Source organism: Saccopteryx leptura, chromosome 6, assembly GCF_036850995.1.
Source record: "Saccopteryx leptura isolate mSacLep1 chromosome 6, mSacLep1_pri_phased_curated, whole genome shotgun sequence".
Taxonomy (NCBI): Eukaryota; Metazoa; Chordata; class Mammalia; order Chiroptera; family Emballonuridae; genus Saccopteryx; species Saccopteryx leptura.
Genome location: NC_089508.1, coordinates 154,594,624 through 154,618,162, shown reverse-complemented (window position 1 = coordinate 154,618,162; position 23,539 = coordinate 154,594,624). Strand labels below are relative to the sequence as shown.

Sequence of the window (23,539 nt, the reverse complement as noted above, 5' to 3'; positions counted from 1 at the left end):
TTCAATGTTCTCAAAAGGGTAGTCATACTATCCACATTTTAATGTCTTTTTTTGTTTTGGTGGGAAATTGACCCAAATAACCTAGGCTATCTTTACCAGAAAGTATTGTCCTTTTTCAACGTTTTTTCTTTTCTAGACTTTGAGGTTTTCCAGCCCAGATTTTTAAACTCATTTCCTTTATTGCTATCCCTTTACTGCTTGCCCATAACAATTTATCATACACAGTTAACAGCACTAAACCTGGACATCTTTACCCTCCTTCCAAACAATACAAACACCGTAGGCTGCTTTCATGCAGATCTTCCAGCTTTTGATTTACTTGCTATTGTCCAACATTTCAATTCTATTTTTTTAAAAGATTTTATTTATTCATTTTAGAGAAAGGGAGGGGGCAAGAGAGAGAGAGGGGGGGGGAGGAGCAGGAAGCATCAACTCCCATATGTGCCTTGACCAGGCAAGCTTAGGGTTCCGAACCAGCGACCTCAGTGTTCCAGTTCGATGCTTTATCCACTGTGCCACCACAGGTCAGGCCCATTTCAATTCTATTTTTAGCTTTGAATTAGACATTGTTTTTTAAAAAAAATTTTGGTTTACTTAAATGTTGGCAGTTTTATTTTTCTTCCTGCAGATCAGAAATTTTCTCTGAAAAGAGGTTGGGGATGGAGGTCCCTAAACTGGCTCAAGTCTAGAAGTGGGCCTGAACAGATGCAGCCACACCATCCCACTGGATCTGTGCCATATGTCCACCCGGAATGGCTGGAGACCCCAAACCCCCTCCTTGTCTGGGGTCATCGTGAGCTATGTGTAACTATCCTTAGACAGCCTCAAGGCCAAGAGGCCCAAGGGTGCGTTTCTTGTGGATCAGTCAATGGAGGTATCTGTAGTAGTTTCCCGATGCTCAGTGGGTTGGGGCACTCAGAATCCCCATTTGAGTGGTGGCCATCCTCTCCCCTATTAAACCTGTGCCTCTCCTGAAAGTAGGCGGTGCATTAGTTCAGGTTGGAGCTCAAACAGGTGTAGGTGTGTGTGTGTGTGGGGGGGGGGGGTTCGAGCCACTGGCACACTGACAACCCTGGTCACACAAAAACCTCAGGTAACACAATCATCTAAAACAGCATTGTTTTTATCTTTAGTAAATGAAAAATGAATCAGTATACCTGGTGACTCCATGGCTTCCCTTTCTGCCCACTGAGCACCAGCCCTACTAGAGACTGGCCACTCTGGAGGACCTGTGAGCTTTCTTGATGCTGCCTTTCAGCAGGCCAACCCATTTCTCACTCCTTCCACTTAAAAAAAAAAGAAAAATTCAACTGTCCTGCCCAGATGTCACTGTTACCTTCCTCCTCCTGACCATTGGTGGTGCTCACTTTCCTCTAAATGCTGCATTTTAGTTCAGCATCCACTGGAGTTTTGCTTGTGGACTTTTCCCCTTATATATCCACTATTTACTCCCGCTGCCTAGTGTCTAGAACAGTGGACTGTGCCTAGCACATCCTCAACAAGTATTTTCTGAATAAATTAAACCTGGTCTGGAGAGAGGTTCATGTTTGCCAGAGTTGCATGTTGTAGAGGACGAACAGCAGTGTGCTTGTGACACTCCAAAGTGGAGCTGAGTGGCAGGAATGCTTTACCTCTCCCTTTCCTAGTCCCATCCCTACTCCCTCCGTCAAAATTTACTGGTGAGGGTTTGGAGACAAAGTGAAAGAATTGCACTCCTAGAGAGAGGCCTGTGAACTTTGTGGCTAGTTACAAAAAGTTTTAGAGAGAGCAAGGAAATTATCTGGCTAAAGATTGTTTTCTTGTAAAAAGAGTGGATTTTGGAGCCAGAGGGACCTGATGAAGACGTCAGCCTCTACAGATAGTCCCCCTTGCCCCTTGATTCTTGACAGATTACTTACTCTCAGAAGACTCTCCTTTACCCTTGGAGCTACCTAGTTAACAGTTTTATACAAAGTATTTTGTTAAATCCCATCTGTCACCAAAAGAACTGTTTCTGTGTGGTGACTACCTTTCACAGAGCCTGCCTATTCCCAGGACTTATTATTCAGTCTGTACTTCTCCTGGTAGAAGTACCACCTAAATTCTAGAGAAACTGGAGCCGCTAGCCCTGGAGGATGAGCCCTTGCTGCCCCATCTGTTTTGTATCTGGCATAACGTGCCCCACAAAGATGTGACACAAATGGCTTTCCCTGCACACTGCTCCATCTACAGTCCAGCACAAAGATGTGACACAAATGGCTTTCCCTGCACACTGCTCCATCTACAGTCCAGCACAGCCTGCTTACTTTTGAGGAATTTCTTTATTGGAGTACCACCTTACCTTGCCACAACTATCTGGCTCTTCATGGCCAAGAGAGTGAGCCCTGAACAAAATATTCATTACATTTTACAATAGACAATACACACATATGTAGTGCATGAAATCTTAACAATAACAGTCCAAAATAATTGATCATTTAACAGGATTAAGAAGCATGAATTTCCTCCCATCCCCAGATATTGGTAGTTACTTAGTGTTTTAGCTCCTGCAATAAAATGCCTTCCTGCTCAGCATTCCTATTCATAGGAGACCCTGATACAATTCTTTTTGTGCAAATTCATATTGAAGACATGTTCCATTAGTTACTGAATGTGCTGTTATTTCTCTCCATGGTAGAATCTTTTATTTGTAGCATACTGTATGAGGTTTTCACTCACCACACATTTACCATTCATTGAGAGGGTTCACCTGAAATTTTTTAAAAGTTTCACCCACTCAACTAGTATATCACCTTACAACAATATAGTCCAATCAACCGGCATTTTTTATTTTTTTGGAGTGACTCTTATCTGTTAAATTACGTCTATACTTTTTACTTTCCCTTCAACAAAATTCAAATTGTTTCAGAATTTGTCATCACCTCCCCCAAGCCATTCAATTATATCATGATCACTACTATTAAATAAACTTTATTCTCTGACACCTATCTCTTCCTGAATTTGCTTGTTGGAGGTTCTTTGGTTTTTCCCACTAGCCAATGTACAACTGGGACTCACAGCCACACCTGAATGTCCCACATTAAGTTTCTCAGAATTTACCCAAATATGAACTTTCTAATGGCAACTGTGTGACTTATAATTGAAATCATTTCCTCATCCATATGTTCACTTTTATGTACATAAATGTATGCTTATTTTGAAGGTTTTATTTTAACATTCTATCATTTTGAAAGTTTTTATCCCCAGTATGAACTATTTTATATTCCGTAAGAGCTCAACTACCTTCACAATGTAGGTTTCCTTGCTGGCTATGATTGCAGCATAGAAAAGATTACTTGTTTCATTTGTACTATGTCAATTATAAGTCATGAACAAGGACCTCAGATAGTCTTACATTCATAAAGTTTTTCTTCCATTTGAATTGAGACTTTTAAGTTCTGCCTCCTACAGAGACCAGCTCATCCTGGTCCCATCCAGAACATCCCCACCCTCATAAGTTCTCTTTTGTGATGTGCCACTATAACTTCCCATATTTGGCACATTTAAAGATTCCTGTCCTGTATGGATTCTTTTATGCTTGGTGAGATCTGATCTGTTATTCAAAGCCTTCCCACACTCATTACACCAGTATGGCTTCTTTCCAGTGTGGATCCTTTTGTGTTGGTTAAGGACTGACCTATAATTGAAGGATTTCCCACACTCACAATTATAGGGCTGCTGCCCACGGTGGACACTTTTATGGTTGATAAGACTCGAGTGTGAGATGTATGCCTTCCCACACTCATCACATTCATAGGGTTTCTCGCCTGTGTGGATCCTTTTATGCACTGTGAGGCCTGAGCTGTTCCGGAATGCCTTCCCACACCTATCACATACATAGGGTTTCTCCCCTGTGTGGATCCTCTTGTGTTGAGAAAGGAGTGAGCTGTAACTGAAAGATTTCCCACACTCAACACATTTGAAGGGTTTCTCCCCAAAGTGGACTCTTTTATGGCTTATAAGAGTTCTGCTTGAGAAAAAAGCTTTTCCACATTCATTACATGTATAGGGTGTCTTGCCAGGGTGGGTACTTTTATGATTAATAAGGCTTGAGTGTGAAATGTAGGCTTTTCCACACACATCACATTCATAGGGTTTCTCCCCAGTATGAATTCTTTTATGCACTTTAAGGCTCGAGTTGTTTCTGAAGACCTTCTCACATCTGTCACATTCATAGGGCTTCTCTCTAGTATGAACCCTTTTGTGTTGAGAAAGGAGTGAGGTGTAATTAAAAGATTTCTCACACACATTGCATTTGTAGGGCTTCTCCCCAAGATGAATTTTTTTGTGGTTTATAAGGGCTCGGTATGTGATAAAGGCTTTTTCACACTCCTCACACTTATAGGGTTTTTCCCCAGGGTGTACACTTTTATGATTTATAAGGCTTGAGAGTGAGATATAGGCTTTACCACATTCTTCACATTTGTAAGGTCTCTCCCCAGTGTGGATTCGTTTATGTACTTTAAGGCCTGAATTATTTCTGAAGGCTTTTCCACACTCATCACACCCAAAAGGTTTCTCCCTTGTATGAATCCTTTTATGTTGTTCAAGGGCAGAGCTATAATTGAAGGATTTCTCACAATAGCTACATTTATAGGGCTTCTCCCCAAGATGAATTCCTTTGTGGTTTTTAAGGCTAGAACGTGAGATATAGGCTTTCCCACACACATCACACTTGTATGGTTTTTCCCCAGTGTGGAGCCTCTTGTGGACTTTGAGACCTGAATTGTTTCTGAAGGTTTTCCCACACACATCACATCCGTAAGGTCTTTCTCCAGTGTGAATGGTTCTATGTTGAAGAAGCAGTGAGTTATAGCTGAAGGATTTTCCACACTCCTTACATTCATGAGCTTTCTTCCCAGGGTGAATGCTTTTATGTACTGCAAGGCCTGAGCTATAGCTGAATGCCTTGCCACAGACATCACACTTGTAAGGTTTCTCTCCTGTGTGGATCCTTTTATGCACAATAAGGCCTGAACTATTCCTGAAGGCCTTCCCACATTCATCACATTCATAAGGTTTCTCTCCAGTGTGGATGACTTTATGCTGAATGAGGAGAGAGCTATAATTAAATGATTTCTCACATTCATCACATTTATAAGGTTTATCTCCAAAGTGGATGCTTTTATGGTTTAGAAGTGTCCTGCAAGTAATGAAAGCCTTCCCACACTCATCGCATTCATAGGGCTTTTCACCTGTGTGGATCCTTTTGTGAACTCTGAGGCCAGAGCTATTACTGAAGGTTTTCCCACAGATGTCACATTCATAGGGTTTCTCCCCTGTGTGGATCCTTTTGTGGACTCTGAGACCAGAGCTATTCCTGAAGGCCTTCCCACACTCACCACATTCATAGGGCTTCTCCCCCGTGTGAATCCTCTTATGCTGGTCCAAAACAGAGCTATAATTGAAGGATTTTCCACACTCATCACATTTACAGTTCTTCTCCCCAGAATGGGTACTTTTATGGTTTATAAGGCTGGAGTAGGACATGTAGGCTTTCCCACATTCCTCACACTTATACGGCTTTTCCCCAGTATGGATCCGCTTGTGAACTCGAAGGCTTGAGCTGCTCCGGAAAGTCCCTCCACAGTCATCGCACTCATAACGTTTTTCCCCAGTATGCATAATTTTATGTTGAACAAGGCGAGAATTATATTTGAAGGATTTCCCACACTCATCACATTTATGGGATTTCTTAACAGTACTGCTTTTCTGCTTCAGATAGGGATAAGAGTTTCCATTAATGTTCTCCACACATTTGTCTTTTTCACTGCTTTTCTGTTCTATAGGGATGGTCTGGTGTGTAATGTGCTTTGAGCTCAGATGTAAGCCTTTCTCAAATGTCTCATCTTCAGGTTCTGTCTTTATATTTGCTGTGTTCTTGGCTTTTCCAATATTTTCCCTGATGTTACTTTTATCTTCCTTCATTCCTTTTCCCTCAGGTTTTTCCACTTGGTTCTCTACCTTGCTATCCCAATCATAAGTTTCACCAACCTTAGATTCCTGTATATGCTCCTTGTGAAGACCTTCCACATTTAGCCACAGAGGTTCTGCATTTCCAATGTTTTCACACTTTTCACTTGATTCATCATCCTCAGTGCTCCGCATCTTGAAATGTGACACTAAACCAAGAAAATGAAAATGATACCTGTTCACTTTGTTTAGAATTACATCCAAATTCACTCATTCACTCAAGTGTTTACTGACTGCATGCTATGTGATAGGTACCATTTTTAACAACTAGGATAAATGGTGGACATGCCAAAACTTCTGTCCCTGTGAAGCTAATGTTAAAATGCTAGAACCCTGGATTTTTCAATGAAACAGAGAGGTTTTCTATTCTTGCTTAACAGCTTAGCATGAGGGTAAGTTGGAACGATTTAAAATGATGTACAAAACCAAGGACAACATCAATTTTTAAAAAATGATACCAAGCCTGACCTGTGGTGGCGCAGTGGATAAAGCGTCGACCTGGAAATGCTGAGGTCACCGGTTCAAAACCCTGGGCTTGCCTGGTCAAGGCACATATGGGAGTTGATGCTTCCAGCTCCTCCCCACCTTCTCTCTCTGTCTCTTTCTCCTCTTTCTCTCCCTCTCTGTCTCTCTCCCTTTCTCTCTCCTCTCTAAAATGAATAAATAAAATTTTTTAAAAAATTAAAAAAAAAATGATACCAAGTCATGGAAAAACAGAGGGTAAAAGAAATCTTTGAGGAAGAGTAGACAGATTAATAAGACAACAGATAAAAAGATAAAATCAACAGCCCCTGGCTGGTTGGCTCAGCAGTAGAGCATCAGCCCGGTGTATGGAAGTCCCAGATTCGATTCCCAGTTGGGGCACACAGGAGAAGCGCCCATTTGCTTCTCTACTCCTCCCCCTCTCCTTCCTCTCTGTCTCTCTCTTCCCCTCCCACAGCCAAGGCTCTACTGGAGCAAAGTTGGCCTGGGCCCTGAGGTTGGCTCCATGGCCTCCACCTCAGATGCTAGAATGGCTCAGACCACAACGGAGCAACGCCCCAGATGGGCAGAACATCGCCCCCTGATGGGCATGCCCAGTGGATCCTGGTCGGGCGCATGAGGGAGTCTGTTCTGACTGCCTCTCCACTTCTAACTTTGGAAAAATACAAAAAAAAAAAAAAAGATATAATCACAGAAGATAGGCAAAACTAAAGGAGAGGAGAAACCAGTACCTGGGTAGAAGAAGTATTAGGGAGGTGGTTATAAAATCATGTGGATAATCATGATAGAGATGATAAAGGAAACAAGTCTGTTGGTTTGGCCTCCTGGATTTCTCCTCTAAGGAAAACTCTGACCCTGGAAAATGGTTAGGCAGGGTAGTCAGGGAGGAACTCTAGTATGAGAGAGGACACTCCAGCCTGCCATGTAAAGAGACTTTCACTCATACTTGATGAACAAGCTAACTGCAGTCAGAGAATAGCAAAAATCAAAAACAAAAACACAAACCATTAGGCAAAGGAAATAGTTCTGCCTAGGGTAAATACCTAATTGAGAAAGTTATTTAACCTCTTTGTGCCACAGTTTCCTTGTCTGTACAATGAGATCAGTACTGCTGGTGTGAATATTAAAGGAAAGACCATATGTAAAGTGTTGAGAACAATGTCTGTCACTTAGTGAGTGCTATATGCTGTTATTACTATTTATTTTGTTATTTATTCAAGGTCAGGTTATTGGATCAGGGTTGGAATCTGAAGATAAAGCACAGGACTCAGGAAAGGTAAACTTCCAAAAGCATTTAGAAGCCAAGTTGGGTCATTTTGTCCCCATGAAGGTACTCTCCACACAGCTGGCACTCCATCAGTATCCACCTACTGACAAACTGACTTCTAAGAACAAAAGAAACATTTCAAAGTTCCTTATCCCCCAACCTTCGACAACTAGACATTTGTGATTAGACTTAGTTAAAATATGGATTTCTCCTCTTATCCCAGGTATCTGACTCTCTTGGGTCAGTGCTCTGAAATTCTGTCAATCCTAGTTAGAAACTCTGTATGTTACTGTGAGGAGAAAGCACGGGCAATAAAAGAAAAGTAAGATATACATTGTGGAGTGAACATGTATAAAGAATGACACTTATGATCCAACTTATGCTTATGGGACTATAATGATGGATTCAATTAAAATACACAGAAAAAGAGAAGCTAGGAACTCAATATCACCAGGACAATAAAATAAAGCATCACTCAGCAGACATTAAACTAACAGGTGGTAAAAAGTGGTATCAAGTAAGAGATCTTCAGACGTCACTTAGAAACGGTGGCATGGCCCAGTTCCTTGCTACCCATGTCACTGAGTGAGCAGTGAGATTCCAGAACCATCACCAGCAACACACCTTTTATCTGTGCTGTGAATCCTGCTTCCACACACACCAGGGTCTCTGCTCCATCCATTCTCTTTGGCCTTTATGTTCCTACAGACATAAAACCAAATCCCCTAAAATAAACATACAAAAATTGCTAAAGAAAAAGCAAAGAAGAGCCATGAGAAGATCAGCCATACTAGATATTAAAATATATCACAAAGCCTCTACAATCAAAACAGCATGGTATTGGTTCAGCTGACAGACAAATGGAATTAAATAGAAATTCCAGAATAATCCTAATTACATATAGAAATCAAATATATGATAAAGATAATATATCAGATTATTGGCAAAGATGATCTTTTTATTAGTGTTAGAGCAACTACAAAGCCATTTGGATAAAAGATAAAATAAAATCCATTCTGCCTGACCGGGCGGTGGCGCAGTGGATAGAATGTCAGATTGAGACGCGGAGGACCCAGGTTCGAAACCCTGAGGTTGCCAGCTTGAGTGCAGGCCCACCTGGTTTGAGCAAGGCTCACCAGCTTGAAAAGCGGGGTCGCTGGCTTCAGCAAGGGGTCACTCAGTCTGCTGTAGCCACACACCCCCCCCCCCCGGTCAAGGCATATTAGAAAGCAATCAATGAGCAACTAAGGTGCAAGGTGCTGCAACAAAGAATTGATGCTTCTTATCTCTCTCCCTTCCTTCTGTCTGTCCCTATCTCTGTCTCTGTTACTAAATAAATAAATAAATTAATAAATAAAATCCATTTTTTAAACCAGTGGTCCCCAACCCCCGGGCCGCGGACCGGTATTGGTCAGTGGGCCATTTGGTACCAGTCCACAGAGAAAGAATAAATAACTTACATTATTTCCGTTTTATTTATATTTAAGTCTGAACGATGTTTTATTTTTAAAAAATGACCAGATTCCCTCTGTTACATCCGTTTAAGACTCACTCTTGATGCTTGTCTCGTAAGTTCGACAATTATATTTAAAAATACCACAGTTTTTATGCTGGTCATATAATTTTGTTTTGTGCATTTATCCGTTCCACTCTAAAGGCCAGTCCGTGAAAATATTTTCTGACATTAAACCAGTCCATGGCCCAAAAAAGGTTGGGGACCACTGCTTTAAACCATACAAAGGAATAAACTATAAATGGAGCAGAACTCTAAATATAAAAAGGTGATACTACATAAAACTAGAACAAAATATGAGTGAAAGCCTCTATAACCTGGCTATATAGAAAGCTTTCTAACTATGACCCAGATGCAATAAAAGAAAATATTGACATTTCTTACTATATAAATAAAAATTGTATGTTAAAAATACCATAAGCGGCCCTGGCCGGTTGGCTCAGTGGTAGAGCATCGGCCTGGCGTGCAGAGGTCCCGGGTTCGATTCCCGGCCAGGGCACACAGGAGAAGCGCCCATCTGCTTTCTACCCCTCCCCCTCTCCTTCCTCTCTGTCTCTCTCTTCCCCTCCCACACCTCCCCCTCTCCTTCCTCTCTGTCTCTCTCTTCCCCTCCCACACTCAAGACTCCATTGGAGCAAAGTTGGCCTGGGCGCTGAGGATGGCTCTGTGGCCTCTGCCTCAGGCGCTAGAATGGCTCTGGTTGCAACAGAGCAATACCCCAGATGGGCAGAGCATTGCCCCCTGGTGGGCATGCCGGGTGGATCCCTGTCCGGCGCATGCGGGAGTCTGTCTGACTGCCTCCCCGTTTCCAACTTCAGAGAAGTACAAAAAAAAAAACAACAAAAAAAAAAACCATAAGCAAATCAAGATATGAAAACACAGAAGAAAACATTTACACCATACCTCATATGTAAAAGCTAATACCCTTAATATGTAAAGAATTTTCAAAAACTTAAGAAAAATAGACTAAAAATCCTACAGAATAGTAGGCAAAAGACAGTTTACTAAAAGAAACATTAAAATGGTCTGAGGGAAGGAGAAAGAGGAGACTGGATCAAAGGCGAAGGAATTAGCCAAAAAGCACATATTTATAACATATATATACAGACAACAGAGTAGCAATAGCCAGAGGAAAAGGGGTGGGTAGGAGGCAGGGGGAGAAGGGCAAAGCAGGTAAATGGAGTGGAAAGAGACTTTTTGTGGGGCGTGAGGGGGGCATGATGTGGTATATAGGTGGTGTTATATTGAGTTGTACACTTGAAACCATGGCAACATAATAAATTAAAATTTAAATTTTAGCCTGACTAGTGGTGGCACAGCGGTTAGTCCACCTAGGATGCTGAGGTCCCAGATTCAAAACCCCAAGGTAGCTGGCTTGAGGCTGGACTCATCCAACTTTAGCATGGGATCATCAACATGATCCCAAGGTCACTGGCTTGAAGCCTAAGGTCACTGGTTTGAGGCCAAGGTAACTCTCCTTGATCAAGGGGTCACTGGCTCAGCTTGAGCCCCTCCCCCACCCCCAGTCAAGGCACATATGAGAAGCAATCATTGAACAACTAGTGATACAGCGATGAGTTAATGCTCTTCATCTCTTTCCCCCTCTCTCTCAAAAAATAAAAATAAAATTTTTAAAAAGATAAAATATATACTTCCAACAATACAAAAGTATGTACATACAAAGTTATTCATTGCAACGTTATGTGTGACTACGAAGTCTGGAAAACTACCTACAAGTACACCAACAGAAGAATGGTTAAATAAAATATGGCACATATATATAATGGAGTACAAGAAAAAAGTGAGAAACATCTTTACAAATTGATTGATAGGGAGCAATTTCAACGATATATTGTAAAGTGAAAAAGCATACATGCTACATTTCTGTATAAGAAAAATGAGAAAACAAGCACATATCTGCTTGTTTTGTTTTTAACTGTAATGAGAGAAACCTACAGAGGTGGGGAGGGGGAATAGAGCGAAGGGACAGGGGAGAAAGACATTCTGTGAATAGCTTTTTGTATAGTTTTTACTTATTGAAGCATGATTATGTTCTCCAAGTTTGAAGAATAAAATTAAATCAGTGAGAGCAGGAAAGGGGGAAAGCCACTAAGCCAGAAAGCAAATGAAAAGGCACTCATTTGTGTTTCTCATAAATACCACAACCATAGGAAGAGAACAAACAAAAAGAGCAAACCCATGTGACTTACAGACATAACATGTGACTATAGGCTGTATACCCTCAGTTCACAGAAACCTGGAAGGGATCGGGGTGGGGGTGAAAGAGCTACAAACAAATGGACTCCAGCAGGTTTGTTTTCTGTGGTGGTGTTGGGCAAAGCAGTTTAGAGGTGTTATGGAACTCAGCAAGTCTGTTTAGTTGTGAGCCAGGGCTCTCCTTGAGGAAAAGGGGCATAAAAATATGGAATAGGGAAGGCAAGAAAGAACCTTGTGGGGGTGAAATAGAGGTACTGAATTATATGTGTGTGTATATACATATATAAACGTATATACAGGCCCTGGCTGGTGGCTCAGTGAATAGAGTGTATAAGCTCTGCATGGGGACGGCCCGGATTCAATTCCCGGTCAGGCCACACAGGAGAAGCGACCATCTGTTCTGTCCCTTTCCCTCTCCCCCTTCTCTCCCTCGTCCCCTCCCAATTGGTTGGAGTATCAGCATAAGATGCTAAAAATACCTCAGTTGATTAGAGCATTGTTGCCAGATGGGGTTGCTGGGTGGAACCCAGTTGGGGTGCAGGTGGAAGTCTGTCTCACTATCTCCCCTCCTCTCACTTAAAAAATAAAAATAAATAAATAAATGTATGTATGTATGTATGTATGTACCTTCACATGTATATTTATATATGTTAGGTTTAGGTCCAAGGCCCCTTTAAACTCAAACTCCCTCACCCAACTTCCTGCTGGGACAACTTCCTCATTATCTCCCTCATCCAACACCCCCCTCAAGTAAATCCCCTCACACGAGGAGGAGCCTTCGTCCTTGGGGCAAGGCATTCAGAAGGAGCCCCAAAATTGAAAAAACAGGCAGTCTGTGGCCAAGGCCAACCCCCCTCCCAAGGATATGCTAATCTGAGCACTCCTGGTGCACCAACACCCACATTAGCAGATGCTTGCAGTGGTCCCTGTATCAGCCATTCTCTTTCTGCAGCTTTCCACTGATGCCACTAGGGTCTCAGCCCATTTGCAGATGCATAAATAAACTTCTTATAAAACTTATTAGGCCCTGCGCGTCCCTCATTTGGTGACCTTATGGTATAGCTATGTACATATATTCCCTAGTTTTGTCTGCCAAAAAGCAAAAACACCTCAGTGGTAAGGAGCCCTAACAACCTATTCTCGGTTTCTACTACCATTGCTACTAAAAGGAACCAGGTGGGTTACAGGCTAACGGCAGGATACAGACAAGATGACCTGGGGCATCCTGTTATACTAGCAAGTAAGGAGATGCTCAAAAAATGATAGGGCATGTCAGCAGACCACAAAAGCCAGCTTGAATACCAATTCAGGGTTAATAATTAAGTACAGTAATGAGTTCTAAACCAATGAAAATAGGATTTCATGATTCCATACAAACAGCAGAGAAAGGGAAGCCTCCTGCTTACAGCAGAGTGCCAGGGCAGGTAGTAAAAGTAGAGCAAGTAGTAGAGTTGGTAAAAAAAACAAAATTAGCATTCTGCAACTATTGGAGATAAGAACAAATTGGGGAGAATAATCAACGGATTTTAAATCTAGGGGGAAATTTTGACAAGGAGTAGTAAAAATATTTCCCCCAAAGACTGCAAGGAGAAAAACAGTGTTACACATTGGAGAAATTAGACGGTTCCTTGGCCAAGTGTAAATTAGGATCACCAATGGTGGCAGATGGAGATCATGTTTCCCGAAGTGAAGATATATCATCTATGAGAATGCCCTACCTGAATTAAATCACAAGGAAACATCAGGTAAATCCAAAATGAAGACTATTCCACTAAAAGGTATTTGTATTCTTCAAAAATATCACTGTCATAAAAGACAAAGAAAGGCTACAGAAATGTTCCAGATTAAAGGCAGCTAGGACACTTGACTACTAAATTCAGTACATGACCCGGAGTCAATCCGTACTGGAGGGAAAAACTGTTATAAAAAATAATTGTGGGTCCTGGCCGGTTGGCTCAGTGGTAGAGCATCGGCCTGGCGTGCAGGAGTCCCGGGTTCGATTCCCGGCCAGGGCACACAGGAGAAGCGCCCACCTGCTTCTCCACCCCTCCCCCTCTCCTTCCTCTCTGTCTCTCTCTTCCCCTCCCGCAGCCAAGACTCCATTGGAGCAAAGTTGGCCTGGGCGCTGAGGATGGCTCTGTGGCCTCTGTCTCAGGTGCTAGAGTGGCTCTGGTTGCAACAGAACGACACCCCAGATGGGCAGAGCATCACCCCCTGGTGGGCGTGCCGGGTGGATCCCGGTTGGGCGCATGTGGGAGTCTGTCTGATTGCCTCCCCGTTTCTAACTTCAGAAAAATACAAAAAAAATAAATAAATAAAATAATTGTGGGCCTGGCCTGTGGTGGCACAGTGGATAAAGTGTCGACCTGGAACACTGAGGTTGCTGATTCAAAACCCTGCACTTGCCTGGCCAAGGCACATATGGAAGTTGATGCTTCCTGCTCCTCCCCACTTTCTCTCTCTCTCTCTCAATCCTCTCTAAAAATAAATAAATAAAATTTTAAAAAATTAAAATAAGCCTGACCAGGCGGTGGCGCAGTGGATAGAGCATCGGACTAGGACAAGGAGGACCCAGGTTCGAGACCCCGAGGTCGCCAGTTTGAGCGCAGGCTCATCGGGTTTGAGCAAGGCTCACCAGCTTGAGCCCAAGGTCACTGGCTCGAGCAAGGGGTCATTTGGTCTGCTGTAGCCCCCCCCCCACCCCACCCCCGTCGAGGCACATATGAGAAGCAATCAATGAACAACTAAGGAACCACAACGAAGAACTGATGTTTCTCATCTCTCCCTTCCTGCCTGTCTGTCCCGCTCTCTGACTCTGTCTCTGCCACACAAAAAAATAAATAAATAAAAATAAAAATAATTGTGTTAGTCGGGTTCCTCATGTGAATCTCAGCTTCAACCCCACCCACAACCTCAACCATGACCTCAGCCTCCACCTCAGTGATCCCAGCTGCACTGGAACAACTGGATAAAAGGCACTGAAAGCTGACACATTCCAGGTCCAGAAAAAACACGAGTGGATTGTTTTTGAATGAGAATGAAAATTTCTTTTTAATAGTGGTATTACAGAAAACTTCAGGTAAAGAACCGAGGATCAGATTGTTCTTGCCTCACAGTATTCAATCAGATTTAGCAGATAACTGTAAATAAACTAAGAACATACCCAATGTGACTTCTGAAAAGATGGAAAGCTTGGTTGGTTAGCATCATCCCGATATGCAAAGGGTGCCTGTTGGATCCCTAGTCAGGGCACATATAGGAACAGATGGATGTTTATGTTTTTCTCTCTCTCTCTTAAAAAAAAAAAAATCAATAAAAAAATAGAGTGGTAAAAAAAATGGAACATTTTTATAAACTTTTGAACAAGCATGGAATTAAAACCATTTTTCAGATTACCCACACCCCCGAACTTTAAAAAAGGACTATAAAGCCAAGCTTGGCCTCTTGGGTAGTTTCGACTTCTTTTTTACTTATGTAAGAATCAGGCAATTCTTACCCTCACACCTCAGGAGAAATTTCTGTAAGAGAAAGTTCCAGTACCTGTAAACCAATAAACCAAGAATCTTTCCAAAGAGATTAAAACATTGATAGGCAGAACTGTCCTTTTTTTTTTTTTTTTTTTTTTTTTTTCATTTTTCTGAAGCTGGAAACAGGGAGAGACAGTCAGACAGACTCCCGCATGCGCCCGACCGGGATCCACCCGGCACGCCCACCATGGGGCGACGCTCTGCCCACCAGGGGGCGATGCTCTGCCCATCCTGGGCGTCGCCATGTTGCGACCAGAGCCACTCTAGCGCCTGAGGCAGCGGCCACAGAGCCATCCCCAGCGCCCGGGCCATGTTTGCTCCAATGGAGCCTTGGCTGCGGGAGGGGAAGAGAGAGACAGAGAGGAAAGCGCGGCGGAGGGGTGGAGAAGCAAATGGGCGCTTCTCCTGTGTGCCCTGGCCGGGAATCGAACCCGGGTCCTCCGCACGCTAGGCCGACGCTCTACCGCTGAGCCAACCGGCCAGGGCCCTTTTTTTTCTTAAGTGAAAAGTGGGGAGGCAGAGAGACAGACTCCCGCCTGTGTTCCCATTGGGATCCACCCAGCAAACCCTCTATGGGGCGATGCTCTGCCCATCTGGCCCTTGCTCTGTTCTTTGGCAACTGAGCTATTTTAGAGCCTGAGACAAGGCCATGGAGCCATCCTGGGCCAACTTGCTCCAACTGAGCCATGGCTGCAGGGGAGGGGAGGAAGAGAGAGAGAGAAAGAGAGAAAGAGGGAGGGGGAGGGGTAGAGAAACAGATGGTCCCTTCTCCTGTGTGCCCTGACCCAAATTGACCCTCAGACACTCTACTGGGCTGACACTCTACTGCTAAGCCAACCCGGCCAGGGCCAGAACTGTCTTAACATCTCTAGAAGAGCAGCACGATACACACATTGGTCACACTGGAACGCAGGTTCAGTGCATCACTGAAAATGTTGTTGTCCCATAAAGCTTTCACAGAAATTTTGAGAGAAGTACGAGAGCATGAAACTCTTGTATGTGAAAACTGAGAGATCAGTTGTCCATCTCATCTTTTCTTCATATGTCAGCAGTCAGGATGAAGGCAAACGAGTGTGCACTCCTAGTTAGAAGAAAAAAGAAGCAAAGTAAAAAAAAAAAAAAGCATAATAAAAAACAAAAGGAGAAGAAACAGAAGGCTATGATAAAGACTAGAAAGGCTACATCAGCCCTAACTACAGAGAAGGCAGCCCCTAAAACTAGTGGTCTTCCAGTGAAGAATCCTGGACCCCAGAAGAAAGAGACTCATAGAGTGAAAGCCCCAAATAAAGTGCAAGACAAATCCAAAAAAGAAATTCCGTTACTAGTTCCAACAGGAAAAATTCTTGCCAAAGAAAATGCAGAGGTACAAAAGCATGCCATAGGAAAGAAGTCTCCAAAACAGAGTCCTGGTCTAAACACACCTCATGGGAAGAAGAAAAAAGCCTTCCCAATTCTGGAGATCCTGAAAGCAGTGGAGCCCAAAATCCCAGGTAAAGGCTCAGGGAAGAAGCCAAGAATCGAAGAAAAGAAGGGAAGAAACTCTCCGTTGGGGAAAAAGGGCCCAAGACAGATGCTCCAAAAGAGCTTGAGGCCAGGTTCTTCACTACAGCTAATAAATCTGAAAGAAAATCTCCTCACATGCCCAAACAATGACCCCCAAACCCAAAGTGCCCCAGTTGACCTAAAATCAGTGACTCAACCAGGAGGAACATCAGAGCTGCCTGGAAAGCTTTTGAAACACCTGGGTCCTAACCCCCTGTAATAACCTTCTTTAAGAGTGAGGCCTAGACATACATATATTTAAAACCTCCACAAGTAATGCTGATATATATTCGTGCGTGTAAAATCAGTACTTTGAATCCATGTTTAAATTGCTCTTCCATGTATTTGCTATTGTAATAGAAAATTCAGTGCTTTTATTAAAGTGTAACATTTGCTTCTAAGTAAACTGTGTCAACTGACAAAATTGGAATGTGGTTGGTTAGACAAAAGTAGTATCAGCTTCAAATTTATTGAAGTTGACAACTGTACTGCACTTATTTAAGTGAATATTCTTATCCTTAGTAAATACAAACTGAAGCACTTAGGGGGAAAGGGCATAATATGTGGTTTAGGCCCTAAAGTCACTTTAGGGTAAAAAATATACATGTATAAAAGAGCAAGAAAGAGATAATGAAATAAAATGTTAAGTACAAAGAAAACCAGATAGAAGGTGACAGAAGACAATTTGACTTTGGGTGAGGGGTATGCAACATAATCAAATGTCAAAATAATCTGGAGATGTTTTCTCTGATCATATATACCCTGATTTATCAGTGTCACTCCATTAAAACTAATAAAAGAATGTTAAGTGCTGGTGAATATGAGTTAAGGGTATCTTTTCACTATTTTTACTCTTAAAATTTTTCTATATATTTGAAATTACTTCCAAGATAAACAGTGATGGAAAGAGACTTGACGGGGTTATGAACACACATTACAACATACAGATGATGTACATATTATAGAATTGTGCAACTAAAACCTATATATTGTTAAGCAATATCATCCCAATAAATTCAATAAAAAATTTAAAAAAGGAAATGAAAGTATAAACTATTTCCAAAATAAAGTTTAAAAAAATGTCAAAAAGTAAATATAAATTTTCTTCAGCTCTATCTTTCCCTTCAGGTACTACTTCTGCCACCTTGCCTCTTATTCACAGTTGTCGTGAAAAGCAGTCTTCACGTCCCCACCTCCTCTCAGACCATACTGCAGGATCTTCTGGGCCAGCCAACCCACCCCTCAGCCTGCTGGCTCTTGAATGTTCCTGGCCCTGTTCCACCTAGAACCATTCCTCTCCTAATCCAACATACTCTTTCTGGGCAGCTCCATCTATATGCGTGACTCCTATCACTATAAAAAGCTATCTCGAAGAGCCTCATCTCTGGCCCAGATCGCTCTCTTTAATTATAGACCCTCATATCCATCCCTGATTCCCCACCCCATTTGCCTAAATCAAAAGTAGACTCTTTCACTCCTCCACATCTGAAAGAGCTTCTACGACCAGCTGATCCTACTGCTTACAGTTCTCCATTCCCACTGCTTAGGCCTTAGGTTAGGCTCTTCTAAAGTCCCTTCTGAACTCCTGCCATAGTCTCCCTACCTACATTCTTACCCCAATCCAATTCTTCCTCCAATAACTGTCAAGAGTTTTGAAAAATGCACAAATGGTCAATCCCCAACGCCAAATCTTCCCAGGCTACCTAGTGTGGCACTTGATGCATTTTGCATACAGCCACCTGAAGTGACTTGCTAGACACCAAATGGACCATGCTAAATTATCCCTCTCTGTCACTGTACTCACTAGTCCTTGGCCCTAAAGGACCTTTCCCTGGACTCTTGACAGGTTAATTCTCAGTCCCCTTCATGTTCTCTGGGATTCGCTATTAGATTGGCTGGCTGCTGATGACCTGGTGTCACAAATACCTCACAGCTTAGCCCTCTGACAAGCAGAATCTAGCAGTCTCCTTGTTTCTGCCCTACTTAACCTCTTCTGTTTGGGTGGGGGCACAGTGTACCATCATCCAATGTAGTTCACCCACTCCTCTTAATGACTGAAATTAAAACAGATCAATATAAATGTATGTCTTCATGAAAAGAGACGGTTTGTAATGAAATTCATATTAATCAACAGAGACCAAGTTCAAAAATACAGGCAGAAAAGCACCAACACATATAAAACTAGCAGTAAAATAAATGCTGCCAATATGGTTTGCGTCCCTTCAAAATTCCCATGACAAAATTCTAACCTCCAGAGATGAGGGCATTAAGAGGGAAGCCTTTGGGAGGTGCTTAGGACATAAGGGTTGAGCCCTCATGAATGGGATGAGTGTTCTTATAAAAGAGCCCCCACAGAGATCCCTAGGTGCTTTGATCTTGGGCTTCCCAATCTCCAGAACTGTGAGAAATAAATTTCTGTTTATAAGCACCAAATCTGTGGTATTTTCTTATAGTGGCCTGAATGGACTCAGCCACTAAAACATAATGAAGAGAATGTAATAAAATATCATTATCCTTATAAACAATACTGAAGATGCATTCTAATATGTTATTTCTGAGTCTGAGTGTTGCCCAAGGAATTTAAGATCATGATCTATATCCTGCTTTTTCCTTAGGCACTGGACCAGTCCTAGGGACTCAAAGATGGAAAGGACAAGGTCCTGCCATCAAGGAGCTTGCTGAGTAGGTGAGTCTGGCAGAAAAATAACTAACACATGATGAAAATGGCTGAGGCATACACAAGGCACACATGACGATGGAGGTGGAAAGGACGGAACTGCTTTGAAGGGTTAGGAAGAGCTTCAGGAAGAGTATTTCCAGCAGAGGGAAGAGCTGGAGTGAAGGGAGTGTTCACCCTCAGGACATATGCGGCAGAGGGCGAGGGCACAACGGACAGGTGGGCAACACAAGGGCTGTACCAGCGTCTGCGCATCACACTACGGAGTCCACACTCAATCATGAGTAGTTTTCGGCAAAGAAGTAGCAAACTCAGATATGCACTTTGGATGATCACTTACTCCATTAAATCAGGAACTGGTAAACTTTTCTATAAAGGACCATATAGAAAATATTGTAGATTTTGTGGGCCACATTTAATTCTGTAATTTTTTAATCTGCTTTTTAGTATCCCTTTAAAAATGTAAAAACTATTCTTAGCTTGCAGACCATACAAAAGCAGACCACAGGTCCAGCAGTTTGCCAACCTGTTAGATTATATCAAGGGATAAGTTAATTTAGGAATGGTGTGACAGCATTTTGGCTATGTTAAAAGTATCCTTTTTTTTTTTTAGATTGAAATATGCTAGGGTAAAATGGCATGATGTCTATAATTTTCTTTAAAATATTTCAACAAATTAGGCCCTGGCCGGTTGGCACTCAGTGGTAGAGCATCGGCCTGGCGTGCAGGAGTCCAGGGTTTGATTCCCGGCCAGAGCACACAGAAGCGCCCATCTGCTTCTCCACCCTTATCCCTCCTCCTTCCTCTCTGTCTCTCTCTTCCCCTCCCGCTGCTAAGGCTCCATTGGAGCAAAGTTGGCCCAGGCGCTGAGGATGGCTCCATGGCCTCTGCCTCAGGCGCTAGAATGGCTCTGGTTGCAACAGAGCAATGTCCCAGATGGGCAGAGCATCGCCCCTTGGTGGGTATGCCGGGTGGATCCCAGTTGGGCGCATGCGGGAGTCTGACTGCCTCCCCGTTTCCAACTTCAGAAAAATACAAAAAAAAATTTTCAACAAATCAAAAATAAAAAGGGAAAGATGAGACAAATATAGTATGTAGATCCTGAAACTGTTGAATCTGAGTTATGGGTGTATGCGGTTCATTGCACTATTCTACTTTTCTGTATGTTTCAATTTTTTTCATGATAAATTTTTTTTTTAAAAGAAAGATTACTTATACTAGTTGCAGTGGATGAATGAAGTGAGGGGACAGAGAACAGAGTCTTAGAGCCTGGGAGATTATAATCCAAACAAGACAACTGATGTGGTGGCTGTGTCATGTGTTCCCCATGACACAAGAAAAGAATCACTCCAAAAGCACAAGTCCTGCATACAAAGGGCCAGAAAAGTTAATTTCTTACCAGTACTAAAGGATAGACTGGAAATTCCTCTCTAGCCAGTTCTCAACAGGAAGCATGACCTAATAGCCTGGCTATATAAGTCAAAAGTGTCAGCTACAGAAAGCTGTCTTTTCCTTCCAAACGACATATGACCCACAACCTCTGGGCACCTCTGCACTTGTTCATGTTCTTCCACCAATGCCTAGAAAAGCTTGCACAAACAGTATGGACCTGCCCTTAATTCTTGCTATCCCTGCCCCCATAGTCAGGAGCCGCTTCTTAAGAGGCTGGATAACTCACCACCTCTGGCATAAATTGCTGCCTATTAACAACTTTCTGCAGCAAGCAACAGGTGCAACATGCAAGCCAGCAGCTAATGGATTTCTAGAGTACCAACCATATTCCACAAATCAATCTACCCTCAAGTGTCACAGATGGATTCTGTATCTTAAGTTCTTGGATACTGTATTTGACTTGGAGATAACCAAGCCATCTCTTCCTTCTTCAGAGAGAAAAGAGAGAACAATAAATAAGGTAACAAAAATTGGAAAGAACCCAAATGTTCCTGACTAGACCTAAAAAATTATGGAACTTTATCTAAAACATCGAAAGATGGCTAATCCAATACCACAGCGCTGTTATTATTATTTTAAAAAGCCTTTTGTGTTCTCATAATCTCTAAGTGAAAGAAGCAAGGGGCAAAACCTGGAAGAGTGACCTACCACTTATGTGGGAAAATGGGGAACTAACTACATTCACATTTGCTGGTATTTGCATAAAGAAACTCTGGAAGGATACACTAATAAAATTAAATGTGATTATCTAATGAGATTGGGCCTAAAGATAGCTGCACGGGAGGAAACCTTTCGGCTGACAACTTTTTATATTTTAAATATCTAAACCGTATGAATATATTTACATCTTTTACTATAAAAAAACAAACACTTGTGCTTTCAAAAAGAAACACGCTTAGTGGGCAACTAGTGCAGACGTTAGAGCAGCACACCCAGCCTGACAGCATTCACCTTCCCACCACCTGGGCTCCCGCAGACGGTCCCGGGTCGAGCAGCCTCCTGAGCCTTCTCTCCGGTCAACTCCTACTTTCCGGAGCCCGCAGTAGGCCGCCTCCTCCGGGAGCACCCGTTTGCATACGGTGAGCTTCCCCAAGAAAAGGGCCTCACCAGGGTTCGACCCGCACCTGAACCAGGACTCTCAATATCATCCTTCCACCAAATTAAAAAAAAAAAAAAAAAAAAAAAGAGGGGGTGGGAGTTAGGTAGAGGGAAACGAATCAGATCACCCCTAGGGGTCCCTCCAAGTCTCCTAATGTACTCTCGTGTCCAAGGGCCAAGCTCAGCTGGAACCGGGACGCCACAGAGGGGAGGGCGTTTTAAAGAGCTCATTTTCACGACTCTCCTCCACCCGAGACAGCATAAAAGAGTTGAGAAACACGAGAACGGGGCATTGCTCTGGACATAAGGCAGCCCCAACCTAACCCTGGCCGCTCGGCCGGCCGGAAGTGGCGCCCTCAGCGAGTCCGGGCTGCTCCAGGGGCGCCCCCACACCCCTCGGCCAGCCTGTTGTCTTCCTTTCCTCCCACTCTCCCCGACGCGCCGGCCGAGGGGCATGGAGAGGGGCAGCTTCATCCCAGATCCCGCCCGCGACCCTCGGGGCATCCAGAACCAGGCCAAGTGGGAAAGGCGTGGCAAGCGAAGGCCAGGGGCGGGAGCGCGGGCAGCCGCGTACTCACGTACTGGCTGAGGCGGCGCCGCAGGAGTCCGGCCGCCGGCGGGACAAAAGAGCAGACGGCCCGGCCGGAAGGACCCGCGCTGGCGCCGGGGCACTTCCGAGTCCTCTCTGGGAAGCTGGAGAACTAACTCGATGGTAATCTCTCTATTGGGGCACGTGACCCGTGGTGCGTTAGGAGCGGGTTATTCGCTTACTATTTATTAAGTGCTGGGGTGCGTCCGGAGACATATAGGCGAAACTTCTTGTTTTTTGTGGATTTTACATTTTACTTAGGGCTGACAATAAAGCAAATACGTGAGTAGGTAGCCTAAACACATAACGCCCCGTGTACCTAAACACAGAACTCTTACAAAGTGAGGCGGGGCGCTACTCGCCTTAGAGATCCCGGCGGAGGGGGGGGGGGGGGGGGAGGCACTGCTCCCCGAGGTTGGCTCCCAAACCCTTGGCCTAAAATGACTTAGAAAACAATCCTTTATTTTATAGTTAACATCTAAAAAAAAAATTTGTTTTTGCATACTGTTAATATGGACATTTAAAAAACAACTGCTTATCATTTGTTCAAGTGCATCTAATGGATCTAAGTGCACAATGGTTTATCAACCACTTAAAAATTAATATCATGCTGGTTTCAGCTGTAAAACATGTTTAATATTTGTATATATTGTGAAGTGATCACCACCGTAAGTCTAGTTACCACCCATCACCACACATACACATACTTTTTTCTTGTGATGAGAGCTTTTAAGATTTATTTTCATAGCAACTTGCAAATATATAATATAGTGTTATTATTTTTTAAATGTTTATTCTATTTATTTTAGAGGGAGCGGAAGGGAGAGAGAGAGAGAAAGCAAGAGACACTGATCCATTCCTGCATGTGCCCTGAGTGGAGATCCAACTGGCAACCTCTGTGCTTTGGGATGATGCTCTAGCCAACAGAGCTCTGCAGCCAGGGCACAGGATAGTATTATTAACTTTAGTTGGTGTGCTGTATGTTCTATCCCCAGGACTCCTGGCAACCACCAACCACAAATCTGATCTCTGTATCTGAGGGTTTTTTTCTTTTTTTAATTTTATTTTATGATTCTACCTATAAGTGAGATCATAGGGTATTTGTCTTTCTCTGACTTATTTCACTTAGTATTTCCTTGTCTTATATAGCTGAGTAATATTTCTATTGATATCTATCTATCAT

At 43.0% G+C, this 23,539-nt stretch overlaps 1 protein-coding gene, 1 long non-coding RNA gene and 1 pseudogene across 4 annotated transcripts in view; 2 read left to right on the top strand and 1 right to left on the bottom strand.

Moving 5' to 3' along the window:
- Nucleotides 1-23,539, top strand: part of LOC136376721 (uncharacterized) — a 432,865-nt gene that overhangs the window by 35,001 nt on the left and 374,325 nt on the right. The gene's annotated exons all lie outside the window — the stretch shown is intronic.
- ZFP62 (ZFP62 zinc finger protein) lies at nt 2,262-22,397 on the bottom strand. Of its 3 annotated transcripts, XM_066342998.1 has the most exons (3): nt 22,350-22,397; nt 8,366-8,443; nt 2,263-6,140 (listed from the first exon to the last, which is right to left on the bottom strand). In XM_066342998.1, exons 2-3 carry the CDS (start codon nt 8,421-8,423, stop codon nt 3,424-3,426), a joined length of 2,775 nt encoding a protein of 924 aa, XP_066199095.1. In that variant the 5' UTR covers nt 8,424-8,443; nt 22,350-22,397; the 3' UTR covers nt 2,263-3,423. The 3 variants fall into 3 exon arrangements, with proteins under 3 accessions (XP_066199096.1, XP_066199097.1, XP_066199095.1); XM_066342999.1 differs by lacking the exon at nt 8,366-8,443 and having other exon boundaries at nt 2,262-6,140; nt 22,350-22,389; XM_066343000.1 differs by lacking the exons at nt 8,366-8,443; nt 22,350-22,397 and adding an exon at nt 21,621-21,698 and having other exon boundaries at nt 2,262-6,140.
- Nucleotides 14,352-16,651, top strand: LOC136376014 (ribosomal L1 domain-containing protein 1-like; annotated as a pseudogene).

Bases quoted from the DNA above. Each gene is read 5' to 3' on its own strand.
- ZFP62 (XM_066342998.1), bottom strand. From the start codon at position 8,423: ATGGATGGAGCAGAGACCCTGGTGTGTGTGGAAGCAGGATTCACAGCA. The intron at 6,141-8,365 runs GTGTGTTGCTGG...TTCTTGGTTTAG, and splicing joins ATTCACAGCACAGATAAAAG to TGTCACATTTCAAGATGCGG.